We start from the raw sequence: 19,043 nt of genomic DNA, 5'->3' as shown, positions 1-19,043 counted from the left end.
AATATAAAGGATGCCAGTTCCAGCAGTAATATAATGCATAAAAGGAAACAACTGGGAGACAAAAAAAACAAATTTGTAGCACTCTCACCAGTAAGATTTGAGAGTGAAAAACAATGACATTGGCATCTAGTTCAAATATATCATCCAGCGAGAAAGAGTACAACATATAATCCAAGTTAAGGAGGATCTTTAGCTGTCTATATAGTTCAGAAACTAAACAATTGCCAGCATGAAAGGTTACAGGCAAGTACTAACTCCACTCGGCTAAGAAAAAGACACTCACCTACTTTTGTTATAAATATCGAAAACTAACTCTTCGGCTAACACCATCATGTGCTTGGTGCAGCTTCCTTTTTCGCTTCTGTATCAGTGCTGGGTTCTTCCAGCTTTGCAGCTCCCTCTGTGCTCTCTGGCTTCGCCACTTCTTGACCTACAATTAAAATGCAAATGAGCAAAACATGATAAAAACAAACTATGTGTAAACAAAGAACTACAACTAACTGATTGAAACAAGCCACATAGAAAATGATAAGAAATAGATATCCATTGTAATCAAACTTCTCTTCACAACGGAAATGAGCTGAATAATATTGTTCAAAATGTAGTAAATCACAAAAGAAAAACCAGTTGTTATTACCCCTTTTCAGCAAATTCATAATCCTAACATCAAAAGAAATTATCATAATTAACATTCTAACACTTCTAATATAGTATCCCTTTATGCTAAATAAAAGGGGAAATTAATTGCTTCTAAGTTGTAAGATAGTACATCTACTAGAACATCCTCAAAAATCTCTTACCTTCATCATCACTGTCATCAAATTCACCCATACCATCATCACCACCCAAGCCTCCCATGCCACCCATGCCTCCCAAGCCCTCCAAACCTGCCATGCCTCCCAAACCTCCCATTCCTCCCATGCCTCCCATTCCACCCATGCCTCCCATTCCTCCCATTCCACCCATGCCTCCCATGCCTCCCATGTCTCCCATGTTAAAATTCTGCAAAATTACATTTAGAGATTAAAACAACGATCACTCAAGATGAAACAAACATTCAGACAGGTGTGCTTATCCTTACTGAGAAATCCATTCCTCCCATATCCATGCCACCAGCACCACCAGCGCCAGGACCTAACAAAACCATATGTGAATACCAAATTATAATTATACTAGTATTCATCAAGTTCAACAAAAATGTTTGAATTTTGAAATTTAAAATAAAAATACAATTAAGTCTGGTGAATACCTTCATCTTCATCTTCATCAACCCATTTGTCCCAATCTACTTTAACATAATGTGGAGGCTTGCCATCTCCACGCAATAGCTTCTTCCACCATCCTTCCTCTGCCTTCTCCAAGATGCAGAATATGCTCCTAACCCCATAATTAATTTTGCTTTCCTATATCACCACACACAGCACAATAATAACAAAAGAGGATTAGACCACAAATAATCATAGCAAGCCCAACTTCTAAATACATGCAAGGATCATCTATGCATAGTAGAATGACGGACCATGTTCAAGTGAAATAAGGGTAGTCGCAGCAGCTTACCTCTACATTAACCTTATCATGAAGCTCCAACTTTATATCATAAGTGCTGTTATCAGTGCCAGCACTGGCGGAGAATGTAAACACACCCTCTGGCTCAAGATTCACCTTAGCATTCTTTGCATCAGGCAACTGCACTGTAAGAAAAACTTTGTCCAGCCTCTGAGCCCACTTCACTTCAGGATGACGACTGTGAACATAAAAAGCTTCAATTTAACGTGAACCAAAACAAGAGCAACAAAATTATAAAATCAATAAAAGAAAAAGAGAAACATCTCTAATTACTGATCTCAAATAAAGACACAATCTTTTCAAAAATATAAAAACCTTAGTAAACACCCATTAACACCCACAGATAACAATTTTCCCCATCTAAGATTAAAACCATACCAATAAAACCCGACTAAACTAACTAATAATTTTACTAAAAAAAACCATTAAACCTCGACTAAACCCTAATTGAAAAAACTCAACATAATCAAGCCATGATTGCAACAAAAATCAAACAGCTAGCTAGATACCAACATCAATTGCAAACCCCAAACTCAACCAGGATTCAAACAAACAGATCGAACCGATACTATAGATAGCAAAAAACAAATAATTAATCGGTTCAACCGACAACAAATCAAATCACGGGGAGTCAACAGGTACAATAAATAAAAACCTAAAGAGAATCTGATAAGCTCACCTCATTTTTTGTTGTTGTTTTAAATTTGTGTTAAAAGTAAAAATGTTTCAAAACCCTAGAAGAGAAGAGGTGTGAGTTTATAGAGACTAAAGCGTGAACAGCGTCGTAGCTTTTATTTCTAGTAGTTTCTGCTAGATTTTTCTCTTTTTTTAGATATAGTGCGGCTGCTTGTATGTTGTTTACCGTGTTTTTAGGTCTAGAGTTGTTTTTTATTGGACGATCTTAATCAGTGAGGCTGTGATCAGATCGTACGGTGCTTGTTGGAATGATGGGTGGAATTAATGGACCCAAATGGGCTCAATATCAGTTCTTGTGCTTTTTGATGTTTGCTAGTCTTTGTCCATCTCTAATGGGCTGTAGCTGCCCCTCTCTCTCTCTTGTTTTTCATATTCTAATGGATCACTACACAAATCATTCAGAATTGAATTTTATTTTTAGAAAAAATTATTTTATATCTCATAATCATTTGTTGTTATTTTTTTGAATAAATCTCTTAAAATATTCAAAAAGTTATATTCATACCTCATGTTTCGAAATAGATATTATTTTTAACATAAAAGGAATAATTATACTTCTTATATCTATCAATATCTCATTAATCTTCACATATACTAACAAAATTTTGCCCGATTACCATCACAATCAACAGTCAAGCACCATATTTGGCCGCCTTCAGCTACCGCCAATTGCTTCCATTGTTGGCCGAAGATGGTAGGTGGTGGCGCTGGATGGTGGTCAGTAACCCATGGTCGTACTCGTATTTATTACATTATTTTTATTCAAAATTTGGCCATCACTTTAGACCACAACTGGTCGCCCCCCTCCGACCACCGCAATGCTGCCTTCTTTGACCAACACACCACCACCGACCACCTCTTACCTCTAAATCTTAGAGTCTAACTCCTCAAGAAGGGGTAAAATGACATTAAATTATAAGGAGATAAAAATGCAAATATGATTTCTTCCTTCATTTCTCTATATCATCGTACACTAAATTTTAAAATTTTATTCCTACATTTTCTTTTCCTACTACGCTATTTCTTCCTTCATGTGTTACTCTAAAACAATTTTTAATAATTTCAAATAGTTTTTCAAATACATTTTGCAATCGTTTTTCTAAAAAAAATTATAATTGATTTACTATCAGTTTATTATTAGTATTATAAATATGTACAAAGTTAGTTTCAACTTTTTTACATTTAGTTTACTAAAATAATAAGTTTACAACTAGTTTACCGGTCGGCTTTCTTTCAGTTTGATAAAAAATAAATTTATAATTAGTTTTACTTTCGGTACAAATTTAGTTTCAATCTGATTACATTTAGTTTTACTACAAAAATAACTTTATAATTACTTTACTATTGCTCCACTTTCAGTTTTTATTTAAAAAACAAAAAAACAAGTTTACCTACTAGTTTACAACAGGACTTATAAAGTTATAGTAAACTATTTTATTTAGCGTACAATTAATATTTTCTTTGTGTACGAAATTAGTTTTAATTTCTTTACCTTTAGTTTACTATTGGTTTACTTTAAGTTTATTTTGAGTTTACTTAAAAAAAAATAAGTTTACTATTAATTCACAATCAATTTACTTTCAGTTTAAAAAAATTAAGTTTATTATTAGTTTAATATCAGTTTAATATCGGATAATAAAACTTAGATTTCAAGCTTAAGCATAACGAAATTGACCTTTACCATGTCCCAAACTCAGGCATAACGAAAAACTGTGATATCCAATACCTCCTCCACAACCAAGATAGTAGTATGCATATGGATTGAGCCATTACCGGAGTAGAGCTGTAACATCATCGAAGCTTAGCAACAATTAATCTGGTTGCGCCGGCTCCAACCAGGAGTCATTTAAAAACGTTACTGGCTTTTTCGATCCATGATGGTATAGTAATTCTTTAACTCAAACGTTATGCATTTTAGAAAAAAACTCGAACGTTATGCAAATATGACATTTTTTTCCTATTATAATTAAATATTCATGATAAACTTATTTGTGAATCAAATTTGAATTCGAATAGAATCTATCATGACTTAAGAGCTGAAAATTTGTAAAAAAAAATTGTTTTTAAATTTTATTTGCAAAAAATATTCCGGTGTTGGAAATTAATTTTTTTACTCTCTTTTATAATATTTTTGTTTGTACTCTAAAATTTATCAATATACTACATTTTACTCATTCTTTAGAAATCATTTGAATCCGTTAAAAAATAAAATGGTTGTAAACTGTATATTTGAAAATTGTTTAAAAACTTTTTAGAAAATATGTAAGAAACAGTTGCAAATTACAGTTTTAGTTGAAATTGTTTTTTTAACGCATTGGAAAGAAATTTGAAACGAAAGATCAACATCTGGAAAAAAAAAAGTAAAGCACGGAATGCATTATGATAAGACTTTTAAGTTATAGCTTTGATATTAAATTTTGCAAGTATTTATTACTCCCTCCGTCCTACTTTAGAAGGGACATATCCCTTTCGCAAATAGATTAAGAAAATAATAATAATTTGTGGCTGTTCTTATTTTACCCCTATTAATTATTGTTTTATAATTTGTGTGTAGAGTATTAGTTTTAATTATATAAAGAGAAAAATGAGGGTACAAAGGGGAATTCTTTATAGCGAAAAAATCATGATTTGTCCTTTTTAAATGGGACGAAAAATATTAAAATATGTCTCTTATCAAACGGAACGGTGGGAATATTTACTACTAGTATTTTAAAAAAATCCTTAAAGAGTTTCATGACAAGTACAAGTGAGGCCAAAAGGAATTTATTATGTGTTCCTCAATTCCTATATGGTGGTTAAAGTATAATACGGATTCTAACTCAATTTAATAGAATTTATTTTTATTTTTTCTAGAATTTAAATTTAAATTTATTCATAAAGTCTTTAGATTTTTATGAATGGAATCTAACCACAATTAAAACTTTTAAAATTGATGTGAGTAAATCACCCACTGGTGCTAGCCTGAGTTGGTGGATATTTGAAAAAGTAAATACTCTCTCCATCTCAAAACAATAGTCTCTTTTTTTCTTTTTACACAGTTTAAAAAATACAATAAATCTCTAATTTTTTATAAATTTATCTTCATTTTCCTATCACATCCTTATTAAATGTTATGATTATAGGCTAATATAAACAAATGATACACTTTAAATAAAAATAATATGGAAAATAAATACTTTAAATTGTGAGTTATAAAGCCATCTGCAACCCACTCTATAATCTGGATTACTAAACACCGCCCATTTTTACTTAGCACCGCATAGCCACATTATATTTTTGCCCTTTTCACTTTTTGAATAGAAAACCAACTTATAAACAAAAAACATAAATCCTCTCAACTCATTCAACTCTATTCAAATTCATATTTTACGAAAATGTTGGATTCCGAACGAGATGAAAAATCGCTATAATCTTCTAAATGAACCTGCAAAACATAAATACTTACGTTTAACAAATCGTAATAATATGTAATACAAAGTCGTAATAATATGCAATAAAAAATCACTATAATTATTAAAAAAAATCATTTTAACGTTTTTTTAAAAAAAAAAATTAATTTCCGGCTGCGACGTTTCGGTCGTGGCCGGAAAAGGGGGACGCCGGCGTCCTCTCCAGAAGAATGGACGCCGGCGTTCGGCGTCCCCTCTAGAGGAGGGGACGCCAATTTTCGGCGTCCCCTCCTCTAGAGGGGACGCCGAACGTCCTCTCTAGAAGAGGGGACGCCGAAAATTGGCGTCCCCTCCTCTAGAGGGGACGTTGGTTTTCGGCGTCCCCTCTTCTAGAGAGGACGTCGAACGTCCTCTCTATAGGGGACGTTGGTTTTCACGTCCTCTCCTCCGGAGAGGACGCCGAATTCCGGCGTCCCCTCCTCTGGAGAGGACGTGAAACGCAATCGTTCCCCTTCAAAAAATTTAAATAAAAATTTAAAAAAACTATTTTTTATCTCGGAAAAGTTTGTTTCCGAACGTCGATATTCGTTTCCCGACGAATTATACTCGTTATCCGTCATTTTACTCGACTTTTTACGTAGTTATTCGAGTGTGTTCGAATGAGTTGAGAGAACTTTTTTTTTTTGAAATTTTGCTAGAGGTGCAGAAATGTCTTTCGCCTGTGCGGTGCTAATTAAAAGCGGACGGCGAATAGCAACACCCCTCTATAATTGGAACTCTACTTTTTAGAGATAGAGTAAGTTTTTCTCCAATCACAAACTCTATCTCTATCTCTAAACAAGTTTTTCTCCAACCACAAACTCTATCTCCAACTCTAAAACAATATTTTAAAACTGCACTATTTTATTGTTTTAACAACTTAACTTACATTCAAACTTTGTTTACATATTCATCCTAAAAATAAAAACATATATTTTTCTATCAATAGTAAAATAATAAAATTTAAATAAATATTTTTATCATATAATAATATATATTTTATTAAATAAAATTGAATAAAATACTAATATTTTTAATAATATATATCTTGAACGCTAAAATTCGTGCTCGTATTGAAAGTGAATAAGCACGAATTTTAGAAAGAAAAAAAACCCAACAATCTTGACAACAATTTTCCGTTCCCCATTCTTTTGACGTTCCCCATATATTAATTTATAATATATGCGGTTTTTTAATATTTATAATTTTATTAAAAATCATATAAAAAGTATAGTAATAAAGATATAATTTTTTAATATTTGAAAATAGTAGGACATGATTGTATAAATTAAAGTTAATGGGTTAAACTAGCAATTGATAAACATGAAAAAGTACAAAATAGTCCTTATAGAGATGTGAATAGTAGAGTTTACTATTCAAAAACTCTAAAAAAAGTGAATTTTTAGAGTTGGGTTGGAGTTGTTCAACTCTAAATGGTGGGACCCAACTCTTTTTTAGAGTTGGGTTGGAGATGCCCTAAGAAAAGTGGACTATTATTTTGAGACAAAAAAATAAAGAAAGTGAACTATTGTTTTAGGACGGAGGGAGTAGTAAAATAAATCAATAGATTATTATAGGATTAATATAATATATTTTTTTAGAAGAATATAATACTTAAATTCTTACAGAAATTAAAATAATGTTTGTCTATCTGAAAATGTAATATTAAAGTATAATTTAACCAAAAAAGTCAATATTTTAATAAAAAATTTACAAAAATTGAAAACTCTCAATTTATTTGTTTTATCCTGAAACACAGAATTGCGTTTCAATAATGTCTAACTCTCAAACGGCACATATTTTTACTTATGTGGCGCCTATGGCATGTCACACATATACCATCATGGCAATCATTAGATTAAAAGTACAGATAAGTTTTTAGATTTTTTTAAAAATATTTATACCCTCAAACTTTAAATCGTTTTAACTTAATTTTAAAATTTAATAAAAAATAACTCAAATTAATATATAATTTAATAATAATTAATTTTATTAAAAATTAATGCTGTCAAATTAATTTCTCAATTAATAAAACCTAACTAAGCGTAATAAAAATTCAATTAAATACTATTTTAATCAAATAAAATATAGCTAAATCAAATCTGACCCAATTAGGGACTTAATTGTGATTTTTTAAAAGGATGAACCTAATTCAACAGGGTTCATCGTAGAACCAAGGAACATGTGCTGGGTTCAACAATTTGTTATATTAAAAAAAATTAAAAAATGTAAATTAATTCTCATATTTAAAGTTTTCCTCCAAAAAATAGTTAATGAACTAATTTAAAATAGGCTTAATTGCACCAAAAATCACCAATTTTCGCGTGTTTTTGGTATTTAACATAATCTTTTTTTCTTGGCATATTTAACATTAACTTTTATTTTTTGGCATATTTGTCCACGGAACCGTTTTCTTTGAAAAATTATGCGCAAAGCGGCGCCGTTTTACACCCAAAACGACGTCATTTTACATCCCGCAGACAAATATACCAAAAAATGAAAGTTAATGTTATATACGCCAAGAAAAAAAGATTATGTTAAATACCAAAAATACGTTAAAGTTGGTGATTTTTGGTGCAATTAAGCCTTTAAAATATAATGAAAATATTAAGGTCATTTTTTAACTAAATTTATTTGTACTTTTTTCCTTAATAAATTTATTTAGGTTTTTTTTCAAATTTATTTAGGTTTGAGGATGTAAGAGCATCCACAATGGAGTGCTACTTTTTATGCTAAATTTAACATAATTTTTTAATTTTAACTCCAATGTAAAATTTTAAAATAAATGCTATAATTGCTTACTATGATAATTATTTATTATTATTTTTATTATATTATAAAAATTTAATCATATGTTTTATAATTTTTTACAATATACTACGACCACGTACAGAAGTGATCATGTTCTTCGGCTTGGTAATATGTAATACCCCGTACGTCTGGCGTTGCCAAAGTAGGCCACGTGTTCGATTTAAAATAATGAAGCGACTAGAAAAGAAGTTATCGGAAGGATTTAATAAGTAAATATTTAAAGAAGGACGAAAATAGGTTGATATTGAAGTTTAAAGAAGAAATTTCATTATTTATAATGCCTAAATAGTTTGACGGGACTAACGAAAATTGTAAGAAAAGTTGGAATTTAAAATAAGTTAAAGTCCCCAAGAATTTGGAAAATAGAATTTTATTGCCCGAAAAATATAATTTAAATAAATTATGGACGGGAATTGGTATTTAAGATAATAATATCGATTATTTTGTCAAATGAAAATAAGGACGAAAAAGTGACGGAAATAGTCATTTTCGCTCAAATTGGAAAATTGAGCATTTTAGCCGAAAAGTGGTGAAATAATTATCGGATTATAAAATAATAAAATAGCAAAAGAGTATTATTTATTTGGATATAAATAATACGAAATTTATCGAGTTCGAATGATTAAGCGATCAACGGACCAAATTGGACGAAAGGAAAGTTAGTAACTGAAGCGTGAGGAGGTGGCAACTTAAGGACTAAAAGGGGACTTTTGCCATAATTATATATACCTATTACCTTGATTTAAATCAGCAAACATATCATCTCCATCTACCAAAATCGTTCATCACCTTCATCATCTTCCTTAACATGAATTAATCTTCAAATGACCATATCTAACTCGTTTCTTATCCGAATTGGACGATTCTCGCGGCAACGGAAAGAGGAGACCGAGCTCTACTGATCTATACCTAAAAATCAAGGTAATAAATTGATTTTATAGTTAGGGTTTCAGAGTTTGAGTTTCGGTTTTTGAGTTTAAGTTGGTGATTTTGTGTGATTGATGTTTATAAGGTTATTATGAGCTTGTTTGAAGGATTTTGATGGCGAGTTTTGGAGTTTGGACTTTCGGAAAAGAGACTTCAACTAAGGTGAGGGTAATTCTAATATTGATTAAGTTTTGTTGCTGAAATTGGATAGGAAATGAGGGAAAGGTTTCGGCAATGGCATAATGATATTTGTTAATGTCAAACTATAGAATTGTGTATTGTATTGAATGAAATTCTGAAATTGAGATGTAATATGAAACAAATAATAATTATTTTTTATAATAATTAGTTATTTTAAATAGAATTGTTATGTGAATCAATAAATTAAAAATAAAATATTTTAATATGTTGGCGTGCGGTCTATAATTAAAAAATTTAATCAATCGAGATTGTAAAAATAAAAAAGAGAGCATAAAATTTAAAATAAAAATAAATAAAAAAATAACACAAAGAAAATAATAGTAGAATTATATTTTAAAATGAATTTTAATTGGTTGTTCAATTTTAGCATATGCTATAAGAGCATCTCCACTCTAGTGCCAAATTACCTCATAATGCTATAATGTAGCATCTAGTATAAAAAATACATCTCCATTGCACTTGTATCTCATGTGCTAAATTTAACATATGCTAAATTTTGTGCCAAATTTGTTAGAAAATTTAGCGTATGCCAAATTTTATTATATGTAATTTATTTACTGATTTGCCATCAATAATGATAATCACTTATAAAATTATAAATTTAACATTTAATTTATCATTTTGCAATGGAGTGAATTTTAATAATGTGTGCTATATGTAGCACTTTATCTTATTTTGTGCTAAAAATAGCATGAAAAATACAACATGCAATGGAGATGCTCTAATGAGTTCTAAATTTAACATGCAATATAGCATATGCTAAATTTAGCATGTAGTATAGCATTGCATTGAAGTTGAATTTTATGTCTCAATGTTAAATTATAACAATAGCATGTCAATTTAGTATTTCATTGTGGTGCTCTAAACATTTAAAAAAATTAAAAATTTATTTGTACTTTTAACATACGACATGACATGTCATGTCAGCGCCACATAGGCGCCAAATAAGCAAAAGTGTGTGCCTTTTGAGGGTTGAATATTATTGAAACGAAATTTGTATTTTATAATGATACAAATAAAATTAAAAGATTTAAAATTTTATAAAACTTTCATTAGAAACTTGAATTTTTTTTCTTCATTTGGCCAAAAAAAAAAACAATAAATCCTGATAATAGATGTCAAAAACATTACACATTACCGTCTTGACTCATTTTTATTAATAAATATTTTATAGAATATAAATTTATTATTTTTTATTAATAATATTTTTTATTTATATATAAACAGGGGCGGACAAGGGGTCGAGCCTTAGCTACCCCTTACTCTGGCTAACGGATGTGAGCAGGTGGCTGGGCCGGCAACCCTTGCTCACTGATAGCAACGTTACCGGTTTATGTCATCTATCTCAGTTAAAATAGACCGACTTATTTTAGGATGAAAGGGCCAAGTTTGATCCTTTATTTAACAAAAAAGTTAAAGAGCAAAATTGGCTTTCTATGTTTATGGGAAAAAGAAGTCGTTATGTTTTTCTTAATATAAAATTTTACCAAAATTTCTAAATTACACTCTTAATTTTTTTAATCTAAACTTTATTTTTATTTTTTAAATTATCCAATTATATGCTAATTTTTAATTCTATATTTTCTAAATTCACTAATTATTTTCTACAATTTGTCTTCTCTTTCAAAAACATATCTCTTCATTTGAGTAAGTTATTTTCATTTTTTTCTATTATAGTTATACAATTTAATTAATTTATATAGTAATTATATTAAATTGTATTTTTTAGGTCATACACAAGTTACAAACAATGAAAAATAAATTGATAAGTTTGTATTAAATAAATATTTTTTTTATTAGTTAAATCTTTTGAAATAGTTTATGTATTTTATTTTAATTCTAAATCTAATAATTCTAATATAAAATATTGTTTTGAAAAAGAAAAGGGAGTTTTTTATATAAAATAAAATATTCAAAAAGGGTCATTTAAACTAGGAGGTAACGAGTAAATTGTTGCAAAAATAAATAAATTCAGCCGAATATGAGGTTATGAAAACATTAAATTGATGGTACGAAAATAGACTGACTGACTTCATTAATCGTCCGATGGATGGAGGCCAAGATAATGACACGAACATCAATTCTCAGCCTTATGTTTAAACTAAATTTTTACTTGCTTTTCCACGAAATCTAGGTAATTAATTGCTACTACCTTTCAAGTTTCAACACATTAGGTAGAAAGTGTGTCTACATTCATTTCATGTCTTTTTTTCATAGAATTTTGTTTTTCGAAATTTGTTTTGTGGAATATATAAATTTATCGAATCTCAAAATTAGAGGTGAGCAATATTCAACAAGATTTAATTTAATTTAATAAAATTTAAAAGGATTAATATTATAAAAATTCACCAACATAAAAATACATCAACTTTTATTTTTTACCAAAATCATATACGGTGCTGACTTGTCACTCATTCAGTGGTTAAAAATGACCTACACCTTAATAAATTACACCAATGAATGAGTGCCACATCAGCACCATGTATAAATTTGAAAATAAAAATAAAAATTGGTGTATTATTATGAAATATTTTAAAGAACGTGATTAAATTGAGAAAACGTGTAAAGTTAGTGATTTTTTTATGACATTATCCCAACTTAAAATTAAATTATATTACAACAGACAAAATAAAAACTACCATGTCATACTAAATATTCTTTATGTTTCAATAAAATTGCTCATTTTATCACTATCATACAGTTTTAAAAAAATACAATTAAAATTATAAACTTTTATTATTTTTTATGTACTTTTCTTACTATATCTTTAATTAAGAAAAATAATTTCAAAATTTATTATTTATTTTGAAATGAATAAAATTTTGACAAAAATATAAAAAAAATAGACAATTCTATTAGGAATGGAGAGAGTCGAGTATTTATATAAAATTATGGTTTAATTAACTAAAATTAGCTTGCTTTGATATGTACATATATAAACAACTAAAATAATTTACGCATGTATGTATATTAATGAAAATATATACCAATATGTATAGTTATTATATTAATGTAAAATAAAATAAAAAGTTAAAAATCACATTATATAAAATATATCAATTTTTTCATTTATTTTAAAAACCTGTTTAGTTTTCCTTTTAAATTATGGACGATTTTTTAAATATAGTTTGTTACATACAATAATTAATCATTATATAAATCAACTTAAATTAGTTATGAATTAAAATTATAAATTTATAATAAAAAGTTTAAGTACCTTCAAATCGAAGTTTGATTAGTGGTGTTAAATTTTTCAGATAAACCGAAGAGGATTTAGAAAAAATGAGAAAATTAGTCAAATTGTTGAGTTGACAACGCACATCATGAGTGCTATTAGAAATTAAATTTATCATATTTGAAAATAGTTAGAAAATTAAGAGTATGTTTTTTAATAAAAAGTGCTGAAAATTAATAATTAGAATTTAACTTGAATGGAGATTATGCAATTTAAAAGAAATTTTAAATTGATTTATATAAATATTAAAATTATTATACATTTTGATTTGCGACACTCTTCATCTTAGTAGTATCTTGGGCTAACCCAAATAGTACACTGGGCTTTGCTATAAAATAAAAGCTTACATCATTATTTTTTAATCAGGTGAAATTATACATGACTAATTCCATTTAACTCTAACCCAGGAAATTAATAATATGAAATTATACAACATCAATTTGCGGTTTGTAATAACAACGGTTATTAAGCGGTTCCCTGACGTCCCTGCTTCAGTCCCCGCTGTTCCCACCATCTGCTTCAATCCCTACCGTTCCCCGCCATCCCCGATGCCGTTCCCGCCGTCCACTACTCTGGTAACCGCTGTCCACTATCCCTGCATCCGGTAATAAACAGTCCCTGTTTTTGTTGATTAAAATTTTACATAGAAATTAATAGGTTAATTATTGGTTCGTTTCTTAATTTTTGTTAATTAGAGTTTTATTAGGTACGAATTTTCTTAGTTTAATTAGGGTAATTTAATATATCACTTGTATATTATTCAACTGAAGTCAATAAAATTTGAGAAGAAAGTGAGAGTCAGTTTCTTAGCATTTCTCCTTTTGGTGATGGCGACCAAATCCTTTGTTAACACGGTATTATCAATGCCTCATGGCTGTTTTTTCTCTGTTCTAGTGGTTGATTTATATTAGTTTAGTAACTTAATTTTGCTTAAACTAACGCTTACTTAATTAACCGCTTTCATGTTTCAAGAATTTACAAATTTCAAAGTATGTTTGTGGTCGATTTGTTGGTCTTGTTTTTTTTTGTTGAATTATGTCGTTTGTAGAGTAGATAATTCCGCCATTGTTGTTCCCTTTTCATATTATTAATCAATTTTAACGCTAATCCTCTTCTTCCAACCCAATCATCAACACCGATCAAAAATTTGAAAAATCAGTGTCATTCCATAAATAGTGATCAGTGTCATTCCAAATTTGAGAAAATGACTTCTAAATCTGAAAAAAATAACTTTAATTTATGAGTGTGTGTTTTTTAATATTTATGATTGATTACCCATAAAAAACACAAACAAAAGTTAAAGTAATCTTAGCTTGATGGTTTTTAATTACTGTCAATAAATCTGTTGTTTCTTCAACAATTGCAAATGATTTTAGTTATCAACAACGAGAGTTAAAAGGAATGATAGATGTCAGAACTATAAAAATGCGATTGAAGACAATATTCAATATATCTTCATATCACTTCCCCTTTATGGGTGTATATAAATCAGTCTAAATATTTAAAAATAATATTAATTTATAAAATACAATGTCTAATATTTTCTTTGTTTGTGTTTTTTTTTTGACATATATTTCTAAACGAGAGGCCTCCCAAACACTTTTTACTCTCCATCGTCAATTGGCGGAACTCCTCTACCATCTGCTATGCGTACCACAAAAATCAAGTAGATAATTCGGGAATACTGCTCCAGTATCAGGTACAAACTTTTGTTCTGCCAATGGATTACAGGTAAGTATTCTTTTTAATATTATATTTTATTTTTCGTGCTACCGTTCGTTTAGCAAATTATTCAAGTTTGGAATAATTTAATTTGTTAAACGAATGTGTATTTGGATGGCTCTTATAATAGCCACAAAGTCCACATTGTTTTATTTATTTCAAAGAATGACTCATTTTCTTCATGAGATGGTCATTCTTCTTTCTATTTATATATTGTTATCTCTGGCAAAAAAAAAAAAAAAAAAAAAAATACCAGCTTAGATAAAAAAAAAAGTTAATTCTGTGAGATAGGGCCTAGGCACCTTACATCCGTCCCTGGCGAGGGACAAACAATTTTATCTAATAACCTTTTCGGTTTATTATTTATAAATTAATTTAATAATCTAAACTTTATATAGAGTCTATTAAAATAAAAAGTAGTAAATCCCAAGGCGTAGATGAGTTGGTAAGGCGCTCTTCTACCTTAAGTGAGGTCGCGGGTTCGAACCGTACTCATGTATGCAACCGTTTAAACTTGGAGCCAGAGTTTGCTTCCTGCAAAGGACCTACACGGCTCGAGTGGGGATTAGTCTGAATGTGGAAGGCTTAAAGGTGGCGTCTCATAGTTGAGATCCGTTCAGAAAATCTCATGGACCCTGTACTAAAAGAAAAGTAGTAATTTTTTAACTATAAATGATAGAGTTACGTTTATATAAGGAAGTAGTAAATTTTTAATGTGAAATTTACATAGGTTATTATAATAGAAAGTAATAAAGGAATTAGGAAGTAATAAATGTTTTACTATAAATGATAGATTTATCTACATTTATAATTTAAATTTTATATAGAGTTTTGTTAGAATTACCCAAATAATAAATGAATCAGAAAGTAGTAAATTTTTTTTTTGCTATAAATGGTAGAATTATATTTATACGAGGAAGTAATAAATTTTAATTTAATTTTTATATAGGGTTCTATTAGAATAGAAAGTAATAAAGGAATTGGAAGTAGTTATTTTTCTAATATAAATGATACAATTATGTTTATACAAGGAAGTAATAAATTAATATTAATTAATAAAGATAGAATACTATTTGAATATAGTGTATGCTAAAATTTATTTTTGCAATGTATGTGCGTCATTTAAATTTAATTTTAAAACCACTATGTATTAAAGAGACTGTGGTAGGAGGATAATCAAGTTACTAAAAAAATCGAAACTAAATTTATTGATCAATATGCACAATGCACTATAAATATATAGACAATAACAGTGATGCTACTTTTTAAAATAAAAAAGGATCTTATATGATCCTAAAGTTTGGGCTGGTGAGAAAAAAAAAACAATAAATACTTCTAAAGTTTTTAAATGGATTTATTTAGACCATTAACATTTTTCAAAAAAAGATTTTAAAATCATATATGTCTTTAACCGTATTAAGTGCGAGGGTCTAAGTCTATTTAAAAACATTAAGTATATATATACATCTTTTCGAAATTTAAGGGCATAGATGATCTTAAATTTAAATGTTAGGTGCATTTACGACTATTATCCCCCTTTTAAAAGATGTAATGTCATAAAAATTCACCAACTTTAGATACTTTCTCATTTTAATCATGCCGTTTAAAAATCGTCTTTTTCATATATCAACTACCAAATTTTTTCAAATTCATACACCGTTCAAAAATCCGTCGAAAATTGCTGACGTGTCACTATCCGATTTGTTATGGCATGTCACTATTTGGTTGCCAACTCAGTAATTTTCACCGGATTTTTGAATGGTGTATGAATTTTTAACAAAATTAACAATTCATGTATGAAAACGACAATCTTTAAACGGCATAATTAAAATGAAAAAACGTATAAAATTGGTGAATTTTTATGACATTAACTCTTTTTAAAAAGACGGACTAATTATTATTTGTCATCTGAATAAGACAAATATATGAATGACAATGTTTAAATCTATGAGACTATTAATAAAAAAAGTAAATATAAGAAAAAAGAACTTAAAACATAATTTAATCTCCAAATTATACAATCTGTTCGATTAGATCTTTATTTTAGTCTTTTAAATCTCTTAACTTTCAAATTAATTAAAATTCGAGAGTTTCATACTTTTTTTATGATATGATAAATATTAACAATATTTCTATTCTCTCTTCAAATAGAAATATTATTAAACAGGAATATTTTCGCTGGTTTTTTCTTTTTTTTTTATTATTAAAAATTAAAAAGGACCAAATAACCCCTCTAACATAACGTGCATGTAACGCACAATGACATGGTAAATATTCATTACATGAAGACATACACCGGTACTAGGCATATGTGAAATACTTAAAGCAATACTAGAAAAAAATTAAAAAAATTAGAGCTTTTATTTGATTATTCATTATACCTTCAACTAGTGGTTATTTAAGATTTTTTTTTTACAAAAATTATTAGAATCTATAATTTTAAAATTCATCATCTTATAACATTTATCATTTAAAATCTATGAAACGTTAAAATTAATTATTTTATGGATGATGAATTCTTTTAATATTAAATTAGTCTAAATTTATTTTATGAATTTATAGATTTTACATTCAATTTAAGCAATAAAATCTTTAAATTAATATATCAAATAAATTTTAAAAAAATCAGCGATGCAAACAATACATTAGGTAGAATCATAGAACTGGAATAATTAGCGCATGCCATTCCAATAACTTGAAAACACATGATATAAGCAGCTATTGTACAAAAGTTTATCAGCATTTTCCAAAAAATAACTATATTTTAATTAGAGACATTATATTTTCTAAAACAAAAAGACCCACAAAAATAATTGTAAATAAAATATATAATAATGACAATATTGTTCATACGTACATGGAAAGATTCATAAATCCAACCCAAAAGTTCCCAAAGAAAAATATACTCTTCAAATTGAACTCCATTTGACAATTCAGTATGTGATGCTCATATCTTCTTAGCAATAGACAAAAATACTCCATGTTTTTATTTACGATCAAGGATTAATGTTTTTTATGTTTATTTTACATCCACAAATACAAGTCTCTTTATCATCTAGAAATTTTTTCATTAAAAAACAAGAAGAACGTTGCTCTTTGCTTCTTGTCTTGTTGTAAATTATGTAGAAAAGCAAATTTGGACTTGTTAGTTTCCGGGTCAATTTTTCTACAATATGATGTCACCTATGACAGACTAAGTATCGCACTTTATTGATTTAATACATAGTTTGATCTTTAAACTTTGGCTAAGGAGTGAGGCATAAGACCAAGAGGTCTTGGGTTCTATCCCTCATGTGGACAAGAAGGAGCACACATTTGAAGAATTATTGAAGGTATTGGAGCAGCGTCAGAAGCGTCAGAAGCAGCGGATGCGGCATCGTTCCGTCAAGTTGGCGAGCCCGTTAAAGCGATGTATTCAACGTAACACGGTGTGGATGACGTGCATGGCGGATTTGCATACAATTGTAAAGGGTAGTATATGTATAGTTTATATTGTAACAGTGTAGTAGTGTAGTATGTTTCTTTGTATATCTCTGTTTAAAAAAAAAAAAAAACTTGTTTTATTTTACCTATGAACCTTTCTTGTAGTCGATCCGTAATGCCTCCGCCCCCTCATTCTTATTACTTTTTCAATATAAATGAACTTATTAAATCATCTCTTTTAATCATGGTATTTTCTTGAATTTGATAATTTATATACGTTTAACTCTTTGTCCACCTGATTTTAGCGCGTGTGTTTAAATAAAAATTGACACGTCAAGACATAAAAGCAAAGATTAGGTGGACAAAATAAAATGACCTAATACATTGTTTGACCTTTGAATTTGTACTGCTTTACAAACTTGAACCCCTAAACTTTTTATTCAATCCATCAGATCTCTGAACTTGTAAATTTATCCTTCTTAATCCCTAAATTTGAATGTTTTAAATTTATTTTAATTTATATTTCATTTTTTATATATATTTAAGCGACGAATTTCAAAATCCGTTGCTATTTCCTTAGATCCGTTGCTAATTAGCAAGGGACCGGATCTAAGGATCCACCGCTAAATTTCTTCAAAAAATGGCGCCAAGTTTGGCGCCTTATTTAGTGATAGATTTCGTGGCTAGATTCGTCGCCAAATGTTGGCGCTTGATTCTCGCTCAATTTAGCAACATAATTTGTCGCTAACCCTTAAGAAACTTATCAGCGGAAAAGATCGCTAAATCAAAAATTAGCGATGAAAATATAGTGTGTCGCTAAAATCCGTCGCTAAAATGCTATTTATTAGTAATGTTTTCCCACGAAAAATTAAATTTCATGCATGAAATTCCATATATATAAATCTTTTATCAATAGTTAGTACTTAGTAATTTTAGTTCAACATACAAATAAATATGGTATTTTATCTAAATATTTAAAAAAAAAATATTTACAAAAATATCGTATAAGTTTCTAATTTTTCTCAAAATACTAG

At 28.7% G+C, this 19,043-nt stretch overlaps 1 protein-coding gene across 1 annotated transcript; it reads right to left on the bottom strand.

Annotated features, from left to right (window-relative positions):
* Nucleotides 1–72: 72 nt before the first annotated feature.
* Nucleotides 73–2,376, bottom strand: LOC126687397 (uncharacterized protein Os08g0359500). The gene is made up of 6 exons (XM_050381948.2): nucleotides 2,246–2,376; nucleotides 1,558–1,744; nucleotides 1,250–1,403; nucleotides 1,082–1,134; nucleotides 801–1,002; nucleotides 73–430 (listed from the first exon to the last, which is right to left on the bottom strand). Exons 1-6 carry the CDS (start codon nucleotides 2,248–2,250, stop codon nucleotides 330–332), a joined length of 702 nt encoding a protein of 233 aa, XP_050237905.1. The 5' UTR covers nucleotides 2,251–2,376; the 3' UTR covers nucleotides 73–329.
* Between the last annotated feature and the right edge of the window lie 16,667 nt (nucleotides 2,377–19,043).

The sequence above is a fragment of the Mercurialis annua genome, linkage group LG6 (assembly GCF_937616625.2).
Source record: "Mercurialis annua linkage group LG6, ddMerAnnu1.2, whole genome shotgun sequence".
NCBI lineage: Eukaryota > Viridiplantae > Streptophyta > Magnoliopsida > Malpighiales > Euphorbiaceae > Mercurialis > Mercurialis annua.
This window is presented reverse-complemented; position numbering and strand designations above follow the sequence as displayed.